The 23,619-nt window shown below is 39.5% G+C and overlaps 1 protein-coding gene across 3 annotated transcripts; it reads right to left on the reverse strand.

Annotated features, from left to right (window-relative positions):
- Positions 1 to 1,617: 1,617 nt before the first annotated feature.
- NUDT5 (nudix hydrolase 5) lies at positions 1,618 to 23,561 on the reverse strand. Of its 3 annotated transcripts, none has more exons than XM_039877387.1 (10): positions 23,390 to 23,561; positions 12,626 to 12,733; positions 11,393 to 11,460; positions 8,025 to 8,074; positions 6,979 to 7,086; positions 5,666 to 5,761; positions 4,993 to 5,094; positions 3,534 to 3,542; positions 3,347 to 3,400; positions 1,618 to 1,945 (listed from the first exon to the last, which is right to left on the reverse strand). In XM_039877387.1, the coding sequence occupies exons 2-10, from the start codon at positions 12,686 to 12,688 to the stop codon at positions 1,836 to 1,838; spliced, it is 660 nt and encodes a 219-aa protein (XP_039733321.1). In that variant the 5' UTR covers positions 12,689 to 12,733; positions 23,390 to 23,561; the 3' UTR covers positions 1,618 to 1,835. The 3 variants fall into 3 exon arrangements, with proteins under 3 accessions (XP_039733321.1, XP_039733322.1, XP_039733323.1); XM_039877388.1 differs by having other exon boundaries at positions 23,386 to 23,545; XM_039877389.1 differs by having other exon boundaries at positions 23,356 to 23,542.
- Positions 23,562 to 23,619: the final 58 nt, after the last annotated feature.

Genomic DNA, 23,619 nt, shown 5'->3' on the forward strand with positions numbered 1-23,619 from the left:
AGGCCATTGTTAGGGTAGAACTAGGGACCCAGTGTCATGTCTAAATTTTTTTTTTTTTTTTGAGAGAAGGTAAAAAATAGGGCTTTTATAGGAAACCTTCAGCTTTTAAATGCTGACAAATTAACAGTGCCAGACTGCCAGTTCTCAGACTAATTTCCAAAGCATAACCTTTAATGTTTATATATAACAAATGGCATTGGGGGTATGCTCTGAGATTTAGCTGTCACTTCTAAATGGTACTCTTAGGAGAAAAAAGGAAGGACAGGTAGGGGTTACAAATATCTGTCCATCAACAATTAAGAGTAGCTGTCTCTGTTCCCACAGAGAGCGGCTTTGGGAGACTTGGTCTGTTTGAGAAACTGGTCTGTGCTGGAGTCTGAGTTTTATATATGCTTATCTCTTCCAGATTTTGAAGGGCAGTAACAAGGGAAATTATAGGATTTAGTCCTTGAGAGTTTAGGGGAAAGGATTATAACCTTTATAGAATCATGATGCCCATGTTTAAAAATAAAGATTTTTAAAAAGGGAGTTAGAGGCACAGGGAAGACTACTCTTATTCAAGCAAGTAGTTGGGGCTTAATTTTCACAATATTTACAGGGAGAATAGACTTTATACAGTTCTCTGGTTCCATAATTCTTTCCATCCTTGTTTGAGAAGTACAATGTGAGGATCTTATTTTTTGCTCATAAAAGTATCTCTGGAAAAGACAGTGAACCTGTAGACAAATGAAATATATTGCAGCATTTTTGCATTAGTATGCTGATTTTATCTGGCTCTGAGTCCAGGGCTAGAATCATGGCTTAGGGCCCATGAAAATCATCCTGAGATTTCTGTGGGAGCTGAGCTGGAAAGGCAATGATCCTGGAGCTGCTGGAGACCATAAAAGTCAACCCAAGAGCCAAGGTCAATCAAGAGGTGAGAAGATGGCCTAATAACCCTGGTAGACCTTTTGGATGACAGGGGCTTTAGACATGGCAGGAACCAGAAACAATCCTACTTTTTCCTTTTAAAGTAGATAGTTTGTATTGGGTTTCTTGTTAACTCTGCTGGCTACACTCATGACTTAACACCAAGACAATAATACCCTGAATCTTATTACTATAGATTTGGTTTTTAGAAACTTCAAATACTTTTTTGAGGTAAGGATAGGAGATTCTAAAATATGCCCACATGCTTAGAGAAGAGCTGTGTATTTAGCCTCTGAACTTGATATAGTGAATGGAATTAACCATTTTTCATTACAAAAAGCTGGTTACCTTCTGTAGTGCCTAGGTGGCTATAACTACAATAGCTAAAAGTAAACATCTGCATATTACGAGTGTTAATTCTCAGTTTATTTTCCACATCCTCAGCTGTGCAGGTTAATTTCATATAGTTGATTCAATTTCAATTAGGAGGGGCCAAGAAAGTCCCTATATGTTTCTTTTAAAACTGTTTAAAACTAATGCAGGAAATAATTTGCATACTCAGCTACAGAATTTTATGTTGTGGGTTGAGGGTGGTAATAGTTGACCTATTTTGGGATTCTGGTCTCTTTTCCTATAGAAATACTCTTATCTCCTGGATGAGATTAGAAAAGTAATTGCTGAAGTTAAAAAAAATGGATTAAACATATCTGCATTTATGTTCTTTTTCATTATTAGCTGTAGTTTAGCATTTAAATTAAGGCTACAGCCCACCTGTAATTATAATTCCATACCACCACATGCATTCTTTATTGCTTTTATTTTATGAAAAAGCTAATTTCAAATCTGCATTAAACTAGCTGACTGCAAAGTCAGTGAAGGAGGCCTGGTGGCCTCATTTACAAAAACATGGCCACTGTTCTCTGGCCTTAAAATTTCAGGAAGGGCACCTCGAACGGCTTTGTGTTTGCATGTTTCAGAGCCAGAGCGTAGGAATAGACCCTGGCATCCACTATCAGGTGTTCTTCAGTTACCAGCTCTACAGGAAACAAAGGATACAAGTTAGTGAAATTAATAAAGGATAATAGTCCTTATTAAATATTTACTGACCAACTACTCTGTACCAGTTCCTATGCTAGATAGATGCTGGTAATACAGTGGTGAACAAGACATTTTCTGCCTTCAAAAATCTTTAGTGGAAAAATAAAGGATATAAAAGCAGGATTACACTTCTAGCATGGAACAAGAAAAAATTAAGGATAAAGACAGGAGCACCTATTAACAGATGATTTTGGTTAAGCAGGAGAGCTTTATAGATCCAATGGTTACTTCATTTATAGCTCACTATTTTGCAACTATATAGTGATGACTACTGAGTACCTTATTTAGGGAATCATGTGTCTTTCCCACTGCTAGGAGATGCATATTTTCTACATTCAAGTTAACTGTGCATGAGACGGCTAGAATTCTATAAAGATCTCGTAATCTTATTACAAAGGGCTTTAATGAGAACTTCTGTTTCATTGAGATGGAGGTTATCAGACTTCAAGTCTGCCTGTTTCCCTAGCCACTTGTTTAGGAGCAAGCTCAAACATTTTGATCCACAAGGCAGGGTTTATGTCCTGCTCGTCTGCATGTGTTGTTGAAAGCTATTCCTTTTAACAAACTTAAATCCAAATACTTTTTCCAACTTCTCCAATGTTACTTGTTGAAGAAATGACTTGATTACCTTGTTTTGATTCTAGTAAAGCTAGGAAAACTGGCTCTTCTACCTCTCCTTCCCCCCACCCAATGGCATAGAGGGACCTCCTTGAAGGGTCTCTTGTCACATTCAGTACAGTATGTTCTAGTATAGTGACATCAAAGGATATCTATCCACATAAGCTTATTTATTTACAAAATCCCTGAGATCGGCTGGCCAGGAATTACATACTATAACTATATGACCAGTAATTTACTAATAGTCACATTGCTAGTTAGTATTGGTCATTATGTCAGCATGTCACACTTAGCGTATAATGGATACCGCAATATTTATGGGAGGAAAATTGTTAAATTCTCAACTTCTACCCTACACAAAGAACCATATAACATAATAGCATATTTAAAAATCAACTAAGAGATACCTACTTATGCCTCTGTATTGCCATGAATTAAAGATTTAAGGTTTAGAATAGTTTGGGGGAAATAAGCCTGACTTCTATAGAGGGAAAAAAGCCTTTACTGGAAGCTTTCACTTGACATAGAATGTTTTGCTCATATTTTCAAACTCTATTCCACCTGGAAAGGAAAATTAGTATTAGTCAACTGCAGTTTTACAGTAGTTTCTAGGTATTTAACTTTAATGAGGAAGAATATAAAGAAACAATTATATTTAGTATCTCTCTGCTGGGGATGGGGAAAATAGAGAAAGTTGAGTAATAACCTTAAGAATACTTACCTTCAAGTCTCTTCAGCAGGTCATTCTTTGGTAAAGAAATTACTTCCACAAACTCTAAACAAACAAAGTGCAAGTGAAAACAAAACTAAAGAACAGGAGAAGCAAGCAGAACAACACAGATGCTGGTAGCCACTACCAAGACTCTAAGCCATATGCATGGTCAGCGACTGGGAGCTGAGTGACATACCTCCATCTCCTGAAAATAAACAGAAGGAGAACATTTTAGCAAGGCCTGGAGTGGTAAAACACTGGAAGATTACTGCGTAAGGCATAGCAAAAAGGCTGTAAGAATTTAACAGAAGCCTGTGTCTCTATTAATTTAATTCATATACATGGTAGAAAATTCCAAAAGTACAAAGTTATCATTGTTCTCCAAGTTAAAGGTTTGACAGCAAAATTTAAAGTATATTCTGTAACATGTATATATGTATTTTTATATGTTTTATATATATACACACACACACACACACACACATAACATAAAATTTACCATTTTAACCATAATTCAGTGGCATGAAATACATTGACATTGCTGGGTAATCACCAGCACTATCCATCTCTAGAACTTTTTCGTCATCCCAAATAGAAACCTGGTACCCATTAAACACGAATTTTCACATCTCTGGTGACCTCTATTGTACTTTCTATCTCTATAAATGTGTGATGCTAGGTACCTCATATTAGTAGAATCACAATATTTGTCTGGCTTAATTCACTTAGCACAGTGTTTTCAAGGTTTATCCAAGTTATAGTATGTATCAGCACATTTCATTCTTTGATGGCTGAATACTATTCCATTGTATGTATATACCACATTTTTTAAGCCATCTGTTAATGGACACTTAGCTGGTTTCCACCTTTTGGGTATTGTGAGTAATGCTGTGTGAACATTGGTGTGGAAGTATCTGAGTCTCTGCTTTCAATTCCTAGGAGTGTAACTGGGTATATTACCTAGCAGTGTAATTACCGGACAATATGGTGATTCCGTTTCACTCTGAGGAACTGCCAAACTCTTCCACAGAACGTTATATGTACGTTTGCCAGTTTGCAAACTGAGCATGTAAAATTAGCTGCAGTGGGATATCGAACACTTAGGAATAACTAAAGAGGTTGAGAAATGGAGGACTGTCACTCTGATTTATGGTGGCGTTATGTATCGACACCTTTAAGGGGATGGGCGAGGACATGGAACTGACAAGAGGCATTAAGGCTTCTGAAACCAGACTTCCTAAGATATAGACCAAAGACTTTCCTAAAAGCTTCTCTAAATATGGAACTCAAAAAGGAATAATCAGCTGCAGTCCTATAAACACTTATACCATTCTTACACATATACGAAGACAGGAATCAGAGTGACTTTGAAGATTCTCATTGTTTACTATTTAGGCCTGTAGCACATTTTACTAAGAAAGTGAACATACAGGAAATACAGAAATATGTAATTTAATATTTTACACAAAGCATAAAAATCAATAAAGGGGTAAAAGAAAAATGCTCACATACACAAAATTATGAAAGTAGCCAAGAGTACTGATGAAACATCTGCAAAAGACCATTCTTAACCGATCAAAAATCTAACTAGTAACGAGCCAAGTGAACGGTATGTGCTGCAGCTCCACTACTTGAAACGGCCAGTGCGCACTTACCAGGCTTTGGCTTCGGCCTGACATTTTCAGCCTCATCTCCATTAATAGTTACTGTCACGACGTGTGTGGTACAGTTTGACAAGCCTGGATCCAGACATACAGCTATGGAGAGAAGCAACAGATCCTCTTTATAACCAGTCAGCTGTCATTTGTTTCATGGAAGAAGACTGGGCTCATAGATCCTATTTAACACATTTATGCGGGGAAAGCACAGTTTGCCCTTGTCACTCAGTGTATGCTGTAGGTCTGTAGAGCACACACGGGTCAGTACTCCTTGGTTCCCCAGAATTCCTGAGTAAAGTTCGGTAAGGCTGAGGGGGGAGATGGTACTGACATCCTGTGAACTCCTGTCACCACATCAAGTGAAACATCTAGAGAGGAGCATGGGACGTGGGTGAGGTGAGTCTAATAAAGCTTGGAATGTGGAGCACTCTGGGGCAACATGGTTTCATAATTCTCCCAACTTCAGGTCCTTCTTTCTTAAACCTGCTATCATGGGGAGGGGAAGATCACATTTAATGTTGACCAAATCTAATTATGGTTGCTCTTAGTAAATTTGCCAAAATAAAAGCTATCTGAATTTTGAATCAATCCTTTTACATACAGAAGAATCTACTGCTTGGCTCATTTTCATAAGTTTTTCCCAAGTGCACACCTGGAAAGCAGTACATACCTGGAGAACATTCAGCAATGTCACCTTTGTAGCCAGTTTCTTCCTCCAGCTCCCGCAGAGCAGCTGCTTCTGGGCTTTCGTTCTCATCTATCAGACCTGGAAGTCCAAATCATTCGTGAGGTGGGAGAGGGAAATCCGCTTTCCTTTGAACCTCCTCTTCTAACATAGCTGCTCCTGAGCTACATGAGAGGAATCAGAGGATCGTGAAAAGTGGTCTTGCAGACAAAATGAGGTTTGGAACTTTTACAGAGAAAAAATGAAAAGGCGAAAGAAGCAAGCCCTGGGCAGATCAAGCAGGCTGCTCACGAGCATCTTTGCGCTGGTGTTTGCTGCAGCACAGGCAACATTGATCTCCTGTGAGGACGAGCGGCTCGGGGCTGGCTGACTGGCCCGGGCTCTGGACCTAGCTGTGTGGCTGTAGCACCAGCTGCCTGCTACTCTTTCCCAGCTCCTCCTATGTAAGATGGGGCCAGCGTCACCTATCTTGCCTTCCTCTCTCTGAACAATATTAAGGCCCAGGATGAAGATCACATCTGAGGCAGAAGAACAGAGAGGACAGAAATGAAGGCTGGGGGACTTTAGGCGACTCCCATGATCACTGTGAGGAGTAGGTACAGAGTCCAAGTGGGAGGAGGACACTAGCAACTCTGAGTCTTTTTTCCTGAAAGGAAAAACTGAGATATAGGCTATTCAGTTAAAATTCTCAATTCAGTGAAATGGCAAGTAATGAGGAAGTTGTTAATTATATGTTACCATGGGACGGACTTTAAAAATACAAAACTTAAATCCTTAATGATAAATGGGATCCAGTCTCTTCTGATGGGAACAACTCAATTAAGTCCTATAATAATATATTACATAAATTCTAGGTAGTTTAACTTACTGTGCAACTGAAAAAATATTCTGGTGGAAATTAAGAATTTCCTTGGCCTGTATACATACAGGAGGGTCGAGATCTTTTCCATTCATAGTTTTTGGAGTTAAGAGTCTGGCCTAGTTATTAGTGTAAATTTGTCATAGGCAGATCGCTAGTGATAGAAGATGAAATAAGAGGTTGGAAAGGATGTCGCAAAGAGGAGGGCAGGTGGCTTGGAAAAGTGAGTTGTGACCCCATGCTTTGCATCGCCTCCGTGGGCGACTATCACTAGTGTGGCTGGAGGCGCCTCACTGCAGAAATGTGTTTTTTGAACTTAAGAGCCAACGGCTAGATAAAAAGGTGTCAAATGTCTATGTCCTATGGTTCTCAGGCTCTGCCCTGGCCCAGCCCAGCAAATCCCAGGAAGCAGTTCTGCTCCCTGTGTGTCACGACTTACCCGCAGGGAATTCCAGGCAGTAGCCTCCCATGGGTGGTCGGAACTGTTTCACCAGAACGATACATTCATAATGCAGAGTTCTCTGCAGCACTGGGATAACTGTCACACCTGTCGCCAGGAAATAAGATGGAGACGTCTAATGAAAGGTGAGTTATGCCAGCAATCTGTTTACAGCCACCCAACTAAAACCCCGTATTTTAAGAAACACTGCATCCGAAATCTACCTTATGTTTGCCATTGCAACAGGAAGTTAAAAGCTACAGTATTAGTAGTTAATTTGGAAGTCATTCTCACTTATAATGTCATTAAAGGACTTACGTTCTTTATAAATCACGTAAGTTCCAACTTACTTGGCCTTAAAACAAAAACCCCAGTGGGTTCTAGGAAAAGTAAACCACCCAGAGGAGCACTTGCCCCCACCCCCTTGCTAGCAGGGAAAAACAGCTGTGGCAGATACTCTGCTTCCAGTCAAAGACAGAAGGGGGAAAAAAAAAAAGGAAAACAAGAAAGACCTATTGCCCAACTTCCCCGAGACCAGAGGTGAGTTTCAGGATTGTTTCTGGGACCTTTGCAGTCCAAGCATTCATGCCTGGAAGAAAAGTGAACTGAATGAATAGTTGTTCTGATTCTATTCCCTCATCAACGTATAAAAGCAAGTGATTGAGAGCATCCAGGAGTGCAAATAAGTCTTCCAAACTACAGGCTCTCACCTAGTCCTTTGAACAGAATACAAAGGATTTCTACAAGTCTTAACATATCTAGATACAGTATGTGGCTTCAAATTATACCCATTCATGTGTGGCTATGAATACATCTTCCCCTCAAAAACACGGTTGAGAGCTTAGATAACAGGAGCCAAAGTTATTTATAAAGAAGGCTTGATTTAGTTACATAGCATTGCAAAAACGAATCCTAGATTTGAAGATAAAAGATCACAATTGAAGATAACTTCTCTGAGGTGCCGGTTACAGTAAAATCCTGCACCTAGCAGACCACAGCAATGTGTGGGAACTTCCCTTAGGAAGTTAGGAGGTTTGCACTCATACCGTCAGCCGACTGTCCTTTCCTGGTTGTACGCTTCACAGTTTCCCAAGTTCTGTTCAGGCAAAGAAGAAGAAAAAAAATCAGTAGCGCCATAAAAAAATGGTCTTAGGTTCTGAGTGTACAGCCACAACTTTACAAACGCAAAGCATGCAGTGGTACTAATGACAATAGTCAACAAGGCCACAGCTCATTGTGCTGTCCCACAGCTTCTGGAAATTACCAAAAACCTGCTGCCTGACATCTGGCCCTACCGGTGCTGTCCCTTCAGCTGCCTTAAAGATAAGTTCCGAATCTATTCCTGGAAATACTCCGGTTTGGATCATACATCTCCAGGGGAGCAGCGCAGCCGGCGGTCACAGCTTCCAGGCTGTTAAGCAGCGTATGCATAGTAAGCTCCTACGCACGTGCCAAAGGGTCCTCTGCAGGATGAGAACTAGTGACACAGTTATTTGCACAACTTAGATGTTAAGATCTGGGACCTAAACTGCACAATTGAAGAAAGCAGGACCTTTCCGTTTATTAACCAAGGAATTCTTAAGTTGAGAATGCTCTACTTTGCCTGTGTGAAATCTAATCTAAGGGGAAATTGTCCCTAGAGGAAAAATGAGGTGAGTAACTGCAGGTTCCTGCTCCCTCTTTTTGGCCTTATTCCTGATGAGCTGTGTGTTTCAGGGGGACACTGTACTGAAAACCTAGTTAGTGGACCAGTTAAGTTTCCAGAGGGAATGGGCCATATGAGGGAAATTCTCCCTTCACTCTCTCATTCTTTAAATAGAAAAAAGCAGTGGTAAGTAAGATTCGGGAGTGAAGAAACAAATAACTTTGGACCTAAGCCATCTGAGTGGCTCTGGGGACAGGGATAAGAAAGGTGTCAACACCCGTCTCCCTCCAGTAACAGCGAGTAGAAGATGTACTATGTGGGGGATCTCACATACCTTTTATCTGGTTGTTAAGGTTTGGATCTTGCCATATTTCCGTTAAAATTTTTTTCAGATATTTAGTTTTTTTTAAAAAAAAAACTTTCTGTAAGATGTAAATACTTCAGTGTTGTACCCAAAACTTTACAGGGCAGATAGGTCAAAAGGAACCTATGGAAACCAAACAGACTACTGTGACAGCTCACAGCGGCCCAACATTCGTCAGCAGCGAGAAGCCAACCAACAAGCAGTTCTGCTAAGTCAGTAATACAGATCGCAAGGGACAAACACCTTTTGATATAGCTCCCTCTGCTGCCTCTTAAGGTTAGTCCTAAAGACTGAAGATGACAGTGCTGGGAAAAGCACTGACGGTCCCATCCCAAACACGCTAGGAATAAGGGAAACAAAAAGAGTATCATTACAGTGGTTAATATGAGGTCAATAAGCAGTACTGAGCCATCAATTATGCAATAAAATAGAAAAGAATTTGTAAGAAATACTAGAACAAGAATGCCAGTCATCTTAAGCGGACTCAAGAGAGGTACATCGGATCGAGTCAGAAAATCTCAGTCTCCACTTGCCTACTAGGAAACCCCAGAGCCACAACCTCCTTGAGACTGTTTTCTCCTTTGTAAACTGGGGAAGGAAGAATATGTTATCGCACAAGCCTCGTTCAGCTTTAGAATTCTGATTCCAGTTATCCTATTTTTTTTAGTCTGTTACAGGAAAGCCTGTCGTGCTTTCTTCCCTCTCATCAAGAGGTAGGAAGGGCCACAAGAGGTGACTTCAGTTCTGTCCTGAATGTCAGTAAAGAGGCATAATGCCAGCCTATTTTTACACTTCTAAAATTAATTCCATATCCTCTTCCATGAATAAGACGGTGGAACAAAAGACTCTCTAGCTGCTATTTTATCTTTATGTACATGCTTTTATATCAGGTAAGTCAGCCTACTGTAAAGTACAGAGCTTCATTCTTCCAAACTTGACATTCTGTATGAAATGCTAATGCTTCACGTAAGACCTCTCTGGAGGCTGTGAGGAAGACAAGGTGAACGTGCTGTAAGTAGGTCATACAAGCATGGCAGTTTGGTAGGCTTTCGAACCTGCTCCCAAACTACTGAAGCAGACTCTCCATGGCTGAGACCTAGTGAATGTTTTCAAAATGATCCCCGAATGGTTCTGATGCACGTCCCTGATTACGATGCTGGAAGGAATAGGAGTGAAGAGATGGTGGTCAAAACCAGCACGTGCTCCTAAGACTAACTAGTGTTAAGGGTTTTATTTTGTGTTTTAAACAACTTTCTAGGGAGGAGAACCAAATGAGATCTCTATAGATTGGGTTCTAATTTCTGTCTACATTTTCAGAAATATACATTTGAACATATTGTGTCCCTAAGGCTTGGGCCTTGCCATGTTTCTAAATCCCCTACTTAGTTCATATTTAGTTCTATACATCAGACTCACTTTAAATAAAAGCTACATTTTCATATTTTCTCATTCTGTTTTATTCCTTTTTATATTTTACTAAGTAAATGCTTAATCTATCTTAACACATTTTTTCCCTGATAGTTAATATAAAAAAATTACTAAACAGAAAATCTGGAAAATAAAATGAAAAAGGTTAATCACATAGCTGCCATTAATATTTTGCTACAGTTTTCTTTACAGCCTTTTCTTACACATTATTTGGCAGAGTTTAAAAAGCATATATACAATTTCCTATTTTGTTATCAATTTATTAACTTTTCTGATAATGCTAGGTTGTCTTCATAATCTGCTTTGTAGATGGCCGCATAGATTTTACCAAATGAATATACCATACCAATTTTTTCACTATTTAAAAAGTGGGTTGCTTTCAACTTGTCTTTTTAAGTTATGATGAACATTTTTCATGCATAAATCTCATTCCAAATAGTTTTCTTAGCACAGTCTCAGAACTCATGGTGACCTGGCCCCAAATCCCCCCTCCCACCATTTCTTTATGGTAATTGATACATATTGTGAAATGCTTTACAAAACTTTTTTTTCCATTATACATTTCCATGAGCAAGGTGTAAGCATGTAACTTTTACCTCAAATCCGGCAATGCTTCCTCTTTAATTCTTCTAATTTAGAGATTGGAATTGGTTTAACTAGAAGGAAGCAACCTGTTAATCGTTTTGCTGCTTTTGCAGTTTAAGTTAGGCTTGTCCCAAAAGTTTTAGGTTCATAATCTACTTGGGCAGAATGGTGTTAAAATAGATTTCTGACTAGTTACCATAACAAATTTACAACATAATTTTATACAGAGATTGTAGTGATCCAAACATTCTAACAATGGGAAAACAGCTAAATTAGATTCTTTAATTAAGACAGAGAGTTTACAATGAGGAAACCATCAAAGTTATGCCAAACACTAAATAGAGACCCTGAAAACCCAAATACTGAACATTTTACAAAAGAAAATAGTTTACCTTGTTTTACCAGTAGGATCCATGTAAGTTGCTTTTTCAAGCTTGACCCAGTTTCCTTCTGCAATTAACTAAAAGATCAGATAATAAGTTGGGAAACTTTCAAACTGAGTTGTTTTCCATTTAGGTTTTTTTTTTGTTTTTTTCTTCACATTTTCTCTATGTGGCCTTCCCAGTTATCATGATTCCCTTATAATATTTCACGTCCAAGTTTTCAGTGAGATTCTTACTTTTCCTGAAGGGTGGGCCTGCTTGTTTGGAGTTTTGGAAGTAGTACTGAGAGATGAAAAGAAATGATAGTCGAAAGCTCTACGGGGTGTGGTCGGGGGGAAGACTAGGGGTAACTGGAAGGGAGCACAGAGGAGCGAGGGGTTGTTTGGGCCACTTATCTTCTGGCCTCTGATCTGGGTGCTGGTCACATAAGTGTGTGTGTGTGTTTAGTGTGTAAAATCATCAGTTGCATTTCAGTGACTACACATCAAAGCTGACTTTGGGGAAACCATTTTACACGAGTTTCCTACCAAATCTGTGAGGCACCCCAGCATCATTCTGAGTTTAGGTTATCAGGGCTAACTTACCCACAGCAAGTATCGCTGTGAACATAAAGCAGTAGATGCTGCTGACTATCCTATCTTTCCCTTCTTACCAGCAGCAACCTAATTATTACCAGCAGATCAATTCACAGGTAACATGGAAAGATCTTTAAATCAAAAAGAATCACAGAAAAGTGTCAAGGTCAGAGTTTCAAGATGAAGGATTTAAAATGTATCCATTGCAATGGTTCCTACAGGAAGAGACTTTTTGGGTAACATACAAGACATACATTAGTTCTAGAATTTAGACTACAACTAAGAACTTAGGTTTTTATTGTCTGTACACATATTGAGACCATAAACAGCTAATTAAACACCTAAGTATAAAATGCCTCAGCCCTAAAACTCACATGATTCATTCTTCTACCCGGGAAAATGTTTACTAAAAATAGTAATTTTTATATCAACAGCCAAAATTCACTTTAAAAACAGTCTCAATTTCTCTAATACACATAATAGGGCTACACCACTGCTCCCACTAGGAGCAAAATGTCCAAGTCCTAAAAAAAGGGAGCAAACAATGTTTAAAAACTGTCTTTAAGAATTAAAAACAATCATTTGAAACAACCAATAGTCTGTATACAGTTCTTTGAAACTCAGTTTTATGTGGGGAAGGAGAAAGGAAGTGAAAAACAATTTATACCTCCTCTGAAATAATAAACTGTTTGGTATTTTGAGAAGAATCCGCTGGTTCTTGGTTTTCCATTTTCAAGCTAGTTAGTATTTATAGTCTTCAGGCAAGAAGTTCTCACTGTAAGATAATGAGATTTGTTTAGGCAACATTTATTTTTCTGAATTATACATTTGTTCTTAGGCCACTGGTCAAAACACTTAGATGGTAAAACACTAATCTGTCATCAAAGCTGCTGCTCTGTGAAGATCTGGGAGAACTGTCCCAGGTGGAAGAGGAAGCACATGGCCTAGAAACTTCCAGGGAAGAACTCAGCCATCCCAGTGTCCAGCCCTCGGCAGCCGCATTGCTCCTGTGCTCATCCTAGGACCTTAGATACATTCGTAGCTTTTCTGACTCCACATTTTAAAAACTTTCCAAGGGGAAACAGTACAAAGATTGTATACCACGTCCCATGCCGCCCCCCAACTGTGGTCCCTTATCAACCTTTTACAACTTCAAGAGTATTGTGGGCTGGCTGTTTCTATCATCCATTTACATATATATATATATATTTACATACATGTAAATTTACATATATAAATTTATATATTTACATATATGTAAATTTACATATATTTACATAATATATGTATATATTATGTAAATATATTTACTTGTAAATTGATATGCCATTTTAATAATTTTAAAATGATTGTTAGTGGCATCAAATACATTCACGTTATGGTGGCTCCTTTACTTCCAAGGTCTATTTAACACGTACAGGGTGGCAGTTGTGCATAATTAGCACTAAGAGCAGCTCCTTCCCATTTGTGGTTTCTGCTCATCTCTCTTGGCCAAGTGCCTCATTTTTGTGCTCTGGATGTCTGAACATCCTCTTCCTACCCTCAAAGTTGATTGATCATCTGGATGCATACAGAATTATGGGCTGAAAATAATTTTCTATCAGAAACTGGAAGGTGATGCTCAGTTGTCTTGCTTCTGGTGTTGCTGTTGAGAGATCTGAAGCCATTCTGATTCCTGATCTGTTTTCTCAGTGACTTGTTTCCTTCCTCTGGAAACTCGTCACTATCCACATCTTCCTGTTAATGTCATTATGTTGGGTGCTCAAGTGGGACCTTTCGGTCTGGAAACTTCACACTGTGCTTCTTTATGGGGAGCTTTCCCAGAAACACTTCACTGATCTCATCTTCTCTTTCAGGAACCGATATTTTAGCAGTTGGGCTTCCTGAATTGATCCTGCCTGGTTTCTTTCATTCCTGTTTCCCATTTCCTTGTTAATCTACATTTCTCAGTGGCTGTTCTAGCCCTTCACTGCTCTTACGTTCAGTTCCACAGCTCCCTAACCTACTCCACCTCTCAGGTTTAGCTCCTGGGAAAATACAGACCATCAAGCAAGATTACCTCTTACCAACAGCCTTAGAGAAAAAACTGGCTTTGCTGTTTCTTCTGGGACCTAATGTGATAATTAAACTACCCATCACATCTTCTATTTTTATCCCAGATCACAAGTTTCCCCCAATCTGAAAACACGACCAGCAGAACAGTCAACCTTCTCACAACCCTGTTCTCTCCTCCAGCCTTGCCGGACTTCTTGAAAGGACAGATGATCTGAGTAACATACAAGACATACATTAGGACTGTGATCTTTATTCAACCCATCAGTCTCTCCCACGACTGCATCATCTTCAAGCTAGAAACAAGTATCTCCAATCCTTTACTCTTTCCTAACTATAACTTACCCGTTACAAGTCCTAAAAATCCCACCTTTAACACTTCTCTAAAATTGTCCTATCCCCATCTCTCTCACTTGGGATGAAATGATTTCCAAAACTATCTCCTAGACGCTAGATTTTTCTTTACATTGTCCAACTTTCAACATTGCTCACTGTTATGCTGTTATAAAAACGCCCTAAGGTCACTGCTAAATAATGATAGAAAGAATAAAGTGAATGTGGCTGGATAAGTCTACAGCACCATTCTATTCCTAGCAATCAGGTTAGTGTGGGTGGGGCCTGCTTAGGCTTGTTCTGAAGAATAATATTCGACTAAGTTAGTTAAACTCAGTTTCAAAATTATCTTGGCACATAGTTCAATGATTCACACTGCCTAATTTCAAAGCGTACTATAAAAACCACAGTAATCAAGGGAGTGTGGGTACTGGTACTAGCACAGGGAAACACAGACCTTGACATGGTAGAACTGAGCATCAAGACCTAAACCCATAATAGGTTTATGGTCAGTTGATTTTCAATAAGAGTGCCAAGACAATTCAGTGAGAGAAAGAATAGTTTTTTCAACAAATCGTTCTGAGACAGATACATAAGAATGAAAATAAATCTCTACCTATGCCATATATAAAAACTAACTCAAAATGGATCAAAGATAATAGTAAGAGCTAAAACTATAAAACTCTTTGAAGAAAATAGTAGGTGTAAATATTCATGATGCTGGATTAGGCAGTAGTCTCTTAGATATGACAGCTAAAGCACAAGTCACCAAAAAAAAAAGAAAGATTAATTGGACTTCATCAAAACTAAAAACTTTTGTGCTTCAAAAGATACCACCAAGATAATAAAAAGACAACTTATAGAATGGAAAAAAGTTTGCAAATCTGAAAGATTTGTACCTGAAATATGTAAAAAGCTCATATAACACAATAATTAAAAGACAACCTAATTGAAAATAGGGAAAGGATCTGAACAGATATTTCCCCAAAGATCTACAAATGGCCAATAAGCACATGAAAATGTGCTCAGCATCACTGGCCAGCAGGGAAAGGCAAATCAAAACCACAATGAGATAGATACTTCACCCCCACTAACAAGGATTATAATAAAACACAGAATAACAAGTGTTGGTGAGGAAGTGGAGAAGCTGGCACCCTCAGACACTGCTGGCAGGATGTAAAAGCGAGCAACCACGTTCAAAAAAAGTGGTGATTTCTCAAAAGGTTAACCATAGAATTCCCATATGACCCAGGAATTTCACTCCTAGGTCTAACACTGAGAGAAATGAAACATATGCTCACACAAAAATTTGTAAAGTTCATGGAAGTTTATTCCTAATAGCCCCAAAGTAGAAGCAACCTAAATGTCTATCAGTCAATGAATGGGTAAATAAAATGTGGTGGTATATACATGCAATGGAAACTTATTCAGTGTAAAAGGAATAGTTTCGATGCATGCTACATGAATGAACCTTGAAAACAAGCTAAGTTAAGAAGCCATACACAAAAGGCCAAACATTACATGACTGCATTTACATGAAATATCCAGAACAGACCCATGGATACAGAAAGCAGATTAATGGTCGCCAAGGGACTGAGGGAAGGACTGCTTATGAGTATGGGGTTTCTTTTTGATGAAAATGTTGTGGAATTAAATAGTGATTGTGGCACAATCTTGTGAAAATACTAGAACCTCTGAATTTTACAGTTTAAGGTGAATTATGGGATACGAATTACATCTCAATAACCACCACCACCTCTGCAGCCTTAAAATCCCTAACAGGCAAAGTTCAGGACAGTGGGATTGCTGAAGGTCATCGTGGGTCCAGAGACTGACAAAGCCAGACGAGGTCAGGGAGGCCTGCCTTGGACTCGGAGGGCCAGTGACATGCAGCACTGCTCTGCCAGGTAACCACTCAGCTGTCTTCCAGGTGTTATCTTTCCTGGTGCTCAATACATATTTCTGTTGTAAAATTAAAGGTATTTATTTTATTAAAATGTTATCAACATTGTTGCTTGCAGATTATGGGCAAACCTAAGAATTCAATTTCCAATATGGACTTTGGCAAAGAAGCAAAATTTGAGGCCTCAGGTAAGAAAAGATGACTGTATGCCAAAGAAATAAAAACCACTTAATGAGGATGAGGGAAAGATATGTATATACATCTTGACACTCACTTAAACCATTTAGAAGTATGCAAAGCTATACTAATATAAAATTAATATTAAAATAAATTAATAATATATTAAAACTAGTATTGAAATAAAGTAAATAAACTTAATATTAAAACCAAGTACCAACTAGGTATCCTAGGTAACCTGGCTAAAGCAGCTTGTGGCAGAAAGCGCCACTGAAAGTGACAGACTGTCCTGGGTGCAGCGGACAGAACAAACAAAGGTCCTGAGGAGCTTTCAGTGGAGGAGCTGACTTTCTGGTGGGGAGAAAGGGAGAAAAAGTGAGGAGCAACATATGCAATTTATGGCAGGTGACCTAAGTTTCAAGGAGAAAGATTAAGGGAAAGAAGAGTGTAGAAGATGGGGGGTGGTGTGTAATCTATAGAGCGATCAGGAAAGGCCTCTTTGACTTAGTGACATCTGATCAGAGGCTTGACAGTAATAAGCTCTGAACAGATATTTAGAGACACATATTTAGCTTATTGACCACATTTATATAGCATTAGAAAACAGGCGTTATTCCTTTGAAAGTACCCCAGAGAATAATTTACTAAGTAAACTATTAACCGGCACTGGTTTACATTAGACAAATAGTTTACATAATTAGAGTCAAAGTAAAATGCTGACACAGATGAAAACCAACCAAAGGTTGGCTGTTTGTCTTCACCTGCATGCTCCACACCCAAAAAAACTTTATCTAGAATTTTACCTTCTAGATTTCCTCCAGTTTTGATTCTAACACGAGAAAATAACTAAGGCAACCACGCAAACCCATTTACCACACAACGTAATCTGTCTAGAATGGTACAGAATGCTTGAAGTGTTTTGTTTTTTTTTTTACCTCCTTTTAAAAAGTAACATGCTGACCCCAATTAACTTTTCTGTACATACCTAAACTTAAAAGCAGAGAACTGTAGTGAGCAAAAGTATAAGTACCACCAGAAGATACTGAAGGAACAACTAGATAATCTCTTGATATTCTCTCCAAAGAGGGTTCTTGGTCTGGATTCCCAGAAAGCGTAGACAAAAGGGCCAGTAACGCCTGACTTAGAGGAGCACAGAGGTCCTTCCCCCGCCCCCATGTATCTTGAGGGGCAGAGGGGCAACTAATTTCTTCGGATTTACATAAAACTTTAAGGCTTTTAAGTTATCTGCTAGATCCCCCTCCTCCCCCCGGGTTTATATCTTTATAGCATCCCTCAGATCTTCCAAGGGATTGTTGATGGCCCAAAAGATGAAAAGCACCATTCTGAAGACTGGTTCTTCCTCTGCTCATTTAACCAAGATAGCTTAAAACTCAGAACTCAGCCTTCTATTAAAAGGTGGAGCCTGGGTCAGTAAACGTTAAGCTATAAACAGTTGTTTCGAACAGATCATATTAAAAATATTTAGCTAGAATGTTAGAAAGCTAAAAGGCAAAAAACAAGCTACAGGTATAAATTACAGAAAGCAAAAAAGTGGCACAGGGCTAGGCCTCTCTAGAGTGATTTCTTGTAATGGAGTTAGCCCCAAGGGAAAACAGTACTGTGAAGCAATCTATTGACAGTATAAATAACGAAAAATGTGATTAAAGAGTGATTTCAAAAGTATATTCTGTACTGTGTGGTTCCCAAAATGTTCAGGATTATAAAAGCACCTCAAAACTACCGAAACGAAAAAGAATATTGTTTTAAGCACTATTTCCAAAAAAAAAAAAAAGCTAATTAGTTCTGTTTGGGGGCCAGTCACTGCAAGGAACATGCTGCCGAATGAAATAAAGGAGGTTTCCGTTCCATGCTGCACATGACTGTACATGTCTCTATTACTGTGAAAAAACTTTCCTCAACTGACTTGATGCTATTTCAAGATTTAAAAAGTTTAATTTCAATTTTATCTACTTCATTAGCCAGAATTTAAGGTTATCTACATTTTGCTGCTAATGTTATACTTAAAAAAACAATCCATGTACATAATGTTGAGTGCTGTACTGTTTAAATTATCATATGCCATTTTAACTGTTCGGTTTTGACATTGCAGGTCTGGTATGTCAGATGTATGGTTTTTCCAGGGCATAGAAAATGTCACTGGATTTAGAATTCTTGTACAGTGTCAGGCAGGAGTCTCTAGCTTTGTGAGCATGGGCAATTTAAATGTTTGAGTATGTACTAAGTGCAATTCCAGCCCTTGGGGACCTTGTAGTTTAGCAAATAACCAGAAGGCCAAATGTCTGCTATCGACATAATGCAATACCAGAGTGGTTTAAATGAGGGGCAAATCACACCTCCTTGGGAGGCATGGAAAATTGCAAAAAAATTTAAAAGGCAGTTTGATATTAACATAAAATTCACAGAACAAAAAGGCAGGGGAAGCATTCTAAGTAGAAGGAATCACATGAACAAAAGCAGAGGCATTATCTGGGGGAAGGGTTGAAGAACTCCAGGACAGTCTGGCAAACCCAGGGGTTCTCAAGCTTTTCCTCCACACACCCTTCAATGAAAGAAAACAACCAAAGCAAATCTCACATATAATGGATGCTGTTAACATTTGCAAACATCTCCAAGGATTGGGCTGAATGCCTGCTCTTTCCCCCAACTTGCAGGGAAATAAAGCACTCAACAACCTGTTAAACAAAAAATTTTAACTTCCATGGCTCAAGTCAAGGATATTGGGCCATTGCTAGCAGAAAAAGACCAGTCTTGGGGGATAGAATCTAAGCCACCTCCAGCATGGCTAGGTAGGAAAGACAAGGCCCTTGTCCCCTGGAGCTTTGCAATCTCTTTTACAAATCCGGTGGGGCAGGGGCAGGGGTGGGGGTGGAGATTCAGAAAGGCTTTACATTAGCTACAGACAAAGAGGATGCAAGAAGGTGAAGAGGGGCTAGTTCCGGGATGGGTAGCAGAGTCCACAAGGAAGAAGTGTTGGCTGCTGTGGATTAGCTGTGGGTAAGACACTGAGACATTCACGTGCAAATAAGCAGGGGCTCCTAGGGCTCAATGGCGCCTGCCTGTTCTCTTTTGGATAATCACGGAAATAGCCACCAGGAAATTCAACCTGAATTCCAACAGATGTGCAGGAATGCGAGCATCTTGACTGAGGTGGTCCACAGCTATTAACAGGCTAGCTGTTTTCTTTCACTCTGGCTGCTGTAATTTTAATTTAGAACACCTCATAATCTTTTTTTGTCCAACCCTAACTGGTATGCCACAAACCTGTTGCTATGTAAGCTCCTCTTGGAGTTAGCACTTAGAGAACGATAAGTGATTAGTTTTCTACAAACTTGGGTATTTCAGCATTTGTTATAACAACAGATGGATTAAAGTTAAGTGGGAGTTAAGATTCAAGAAGTTAAACTGAGAATCTCAAAAGAATAGGCTGTGGAGTTTGCACTCATTATTATTCAAATTACCACACTTGAATCCCTGCCGTTTGCTGGAGTTGCAAAGTGAAGCAGGCATCACAAGAAATTACACATTGGCTAGTCTTTCCCAGATAGCTGAGTATCGTAAATAACATCTATTCTCAACCAAGTAAAAGATGTAGGATCTCAAATCATAAGGAAAGCTTCTGATTGACAAATGAAGGTCAGGCAGTTGGAACAGTTTTATAATTGGGTAGAGATATCAGCAAGGTATTCTAAAAGAAATTAAGTGGGAGAGGATCAATGTTTGAAAAAATAACACGACTTTGTCAAAGTTAAGCATCAAATGGTTGGGCATGTTTAAGATGCCATTCTACAATCCTTCGGAGTAATTTACACAGGAAAATTACACAGAAAAGCCACTTGATTTATAATGAACAAAGAATCAATTAGTATATTTCTATTTAATAATTTTGGCTATATTCATAAAATTTTGTGTTTTTTTAAAGGTAATATTTTGACCAGTCCTTTGGTACCATTTATGGTAAAATTTTGGTATTCACATCAAATGGATTCACTTTCTGAGCTTTTCTTTGCTGACAACAATTATCCTCAGATAATGAAGACTTCCTGTAGTTAATTTGTAAGTGATGGAAAGGCTCTGAAGGTTTTTTTCTTTTCTGGCAGGTGTAGGGGTTGGGTAGGTTGGGAGGGAACTAATATTTTACGGAAATAATGCTACTTGGTGATTTATAATCATCACATTTAGTTCTGGTTGAGCAAGAGTGAAGTGACTATAATTACCCTTGAGAAGTTTAATGGGTTACAGTGACATAATAATGAGACCAGTAAAGAACCTCTTGTGAAACCAAGGGTCCTTATGACTTAGATTTAATTTAGTTTTAAATCCTAGCTCTAGAAATCCTTTCTCTTTCTACTCCTCAGAGACCATGGGTGCTATTGCTAAATAATAATAATAATAATAAACCTTCCCAAGCATTTTGGGATTTTATGGATTAGGAAAACAAAAAAAAGGGTTGCCCTGGATAGTCAGCAAACCTTAAGGCAGCAGACGACAATAGCCCGGACCAATGGTCACTAGGTCTGGACTTCTGGCATGCTACAGATAACATGACCTAAGTTACTTTCAGTCCCTGAGCCCTAAGGAAGGAAAGGCCCACTGGCTTTCTCAAGGGACTGTACAGAGGGATGCTATGGAAAAGACCTGAGTTGTCCTCAAGACCTGAATAAATGATATATTACCCTTATCTCACCTCCGACCAATCAGCTGCCAGCACGAACCCCAACCTCCAGCCCACGCGTACCTTGTGATTTTGCCCGTAGGGTCTGTAAACGCCATGGGAAAGTTGGATGTTTTTACAGTAAAAGCCTCTGTCTCCAAATTGGTCACTTCAGTATGCAACAATTCTTTCTATTCTGCAAACTCCTGCTTGTGCATTTTTTTGTGCCAGTGCACTCAGGGAGGTGGACTCAAGGGAAAACCCTGGGGTTCCAGTAACACTAATAGCCTAAGAAAGAGAGAACAGGGTTGGCCTAGGATGGTAGCAGTGGCAAGAAAAGAATTCCTTGCAGATGAGGATTTATTACTTTTCCTAAATCAGCTTCAAGGGAGGGAGTTTCTAAAGCTAATTCCAAGGAGACGCTCTTAAAGGACACTGGGACATCAGGAGAAAAGTTTGATGCACTGTTCAAATTTGGACTCGAGTATTGAGGTGTTGGTGAGATTTTCGTGTGGAGAAAACCAGCAGAAGATAGTTGGAAATATTAACATAGAAGGATTAGTCACGTGGATTCCAAGAAGGAAATATTTTTTCATTATTTAATTTGTAATTGCACAATAAACCTCCCCCTCAATCATTTGGCTACCGATATTTTTTGGCATGCATGAGAAAAAGCAACTATTTCCATTGTGGTAAAGGTTTTATTGAAGAAACTTGATGAATAGAAACACTTCATGGCTAAGTAAAGACAAGGCAAACATGGTGGCTAAAAAATATAAAAGTGAATTTAGCTGTATCCATTCAAAATACTGGAGTATCTGTTTGTATTGTGGATTTACTTGATGCCGGTTAAATGTGTTAACAAGTTACATAAAAGCAACTGTAATACTAAAGAGTTACTTAACAACTTCCACACAAGTGTCCTGGGCTGTTAATGTATTAGTCCTCCTATAATGACTGTTTCCAGTTTCTACTTTCTCCTGCATCTATTAATTCTATCTTCAAGAGAAAATAACTTACCCAAATTCACCCCAATCAGTGCTAACATTCCCTCCTCTGTAACTTGTTAATTTCTATGTCAATCAAACAATATTTGAGCAACTGCTCTATCTGGCATTCGGTCACTTAGATCTGGCAGTCTAGCACCACTCTCCTAACATATAGGGAATATTGCCGGCCCCCCCACCCCCAAAACAAAGGATTGCATAATACTGGATCTCAGAAATGCTTATGAACAACCGCAGCTGCTCCCTCCCCAAACACATACTGCAGCATTATATTTACCTCTGCTTTGAAAACAATGCTCTCAACTAAACCACTTAGCCAGTAAACATTTTTGAGAAAAATAAACATGAAACAATCCATATTCCTGGGGGGAAGAATTTCTAATTCCAAATAGGCAGAGGATCTAGTAATTATTCTAATGAATACTTTTCTAAAGAGGCCTGTAGTTGAGTTCTTACCTTTCCAATTTAAAACTGCTTAGCTGGACCAGTAAGTGCGCAACTTTAAAGAGACATGTAAAACGTGCGCCTTTAGGCATGGGTGCTTGGTACAAGCCCAAGGCATGAAACGGTAAGAAGCAAGGACCTGATTTTAAGGGCGATTCTCAGCAGCTAGTCGTTTCTTTCTCATTTTTTTTTTTTTAAAGAAACAAATGAATTTTCTTAATATTCTATTTTCTGGTAGCCATCCGATACGTCATTTCAGAGTAGGGAAAATAGATGACAGTGTGATGGGGAGGGAAGAGGAGGAAAAATGAAGGATACTACAAGTTTGACTAGGATTCTTCCAGTGTTATGATTCTTAGCAGGAATCATAACTGATAAAAGCCGGCTTTTCCAGGCTGCTACTTTTGCGAGGCTTGAATAAATGAACTCTACGCTCAAAGGCGAAACTTCTCCCCTTTCCTCCATTCTCCTCTTCTACCTCCAAAGTCGAAATCCCCAGGATCATACAGATGGGATTCTTTCCCTCCCGCAACCTTTCCCCACGAAAGAAGAGCGGTCGTTCCCTCCTCTTTGCAGATGCCTCAACTAATGCACTCAAATTAAGATTTAACTGTGGTGTTTCCTGCTTTCTCTACTCCGAGTAACTCTGGCGCTTCCATCACAGTCCCTGGTTTTCCTCTGAACTTGCCCTCCTTTCCGCGCCTCCGCAGCGGTCGCCCCTCGCTGCCCAGGACGCGAACCCGGAGGCGCGCGAGCGCGTGGCTGCCCGCACGCTCCATATGTACTCCCTCCCTCTTCCCCAAAGACACCTTGTACGTGATTGGCCGGCGCCCAGTTACCTACTCCAAGGTGTGGGGTGAAGGGAAGGGTACTCCTTTGGGAAGGGGTACGAAAGAAGAAAGCACGAGTCCGCGGGAGCAGTCTCCAGAGATGCCGGTGCCACTGCTTGAGACAGCCGCACCTGGTGGTTATAAGAGTAAGTGCACTTGCCCCTTCCCGGCACCCGTAGCACCCCCCGCCCCCACCCCGCCGGTGACCTAGCCTTAGATGATTACCTTCCGGGGCAGCGCGCG

The sequence above is a fragment of the Pteropus medius genome, unplaced genomic scaffold (genome assembly GCF_902729225.1).
Source record: "Pteropus medius unplaced genomic scaffold, Ma_sr-lr_union100, whole genome shotgun sequence".
NCBI classification, from domain to species: domain Eukaryota; kingdom Metazoa; phylum Chordata; class Mammalia; order Chiroptera; family Pteropodidae; genus Pteropus; species Pteropus medius.

Excerpts from the sequence above, each read along its gene's own strand:
- NUDT5 (XM_039877387.1), bottom strand. The coding sequence starts at position 12,688 with ATGGAAAACCAAGAACCAGCGGATTCTTCTCAAAATACCAAACAGTTT. Across the intron at positions 5,762-6,978 it reads CTGCCTGGAATTCCCTGCGG|GTCTGATAGATGAGAACGAA; the intron begins GTAAGTCGTGAC and ends TTGGACTTCCAG. Across the intron at positions 1,946-3,346 it reads CCTGCTGAAGAGACTTGAAG|AGCTGGTAACTGAAGAACAC; the intron begins GTAAGTATTCTT and ends TGTTTCCTGTAG.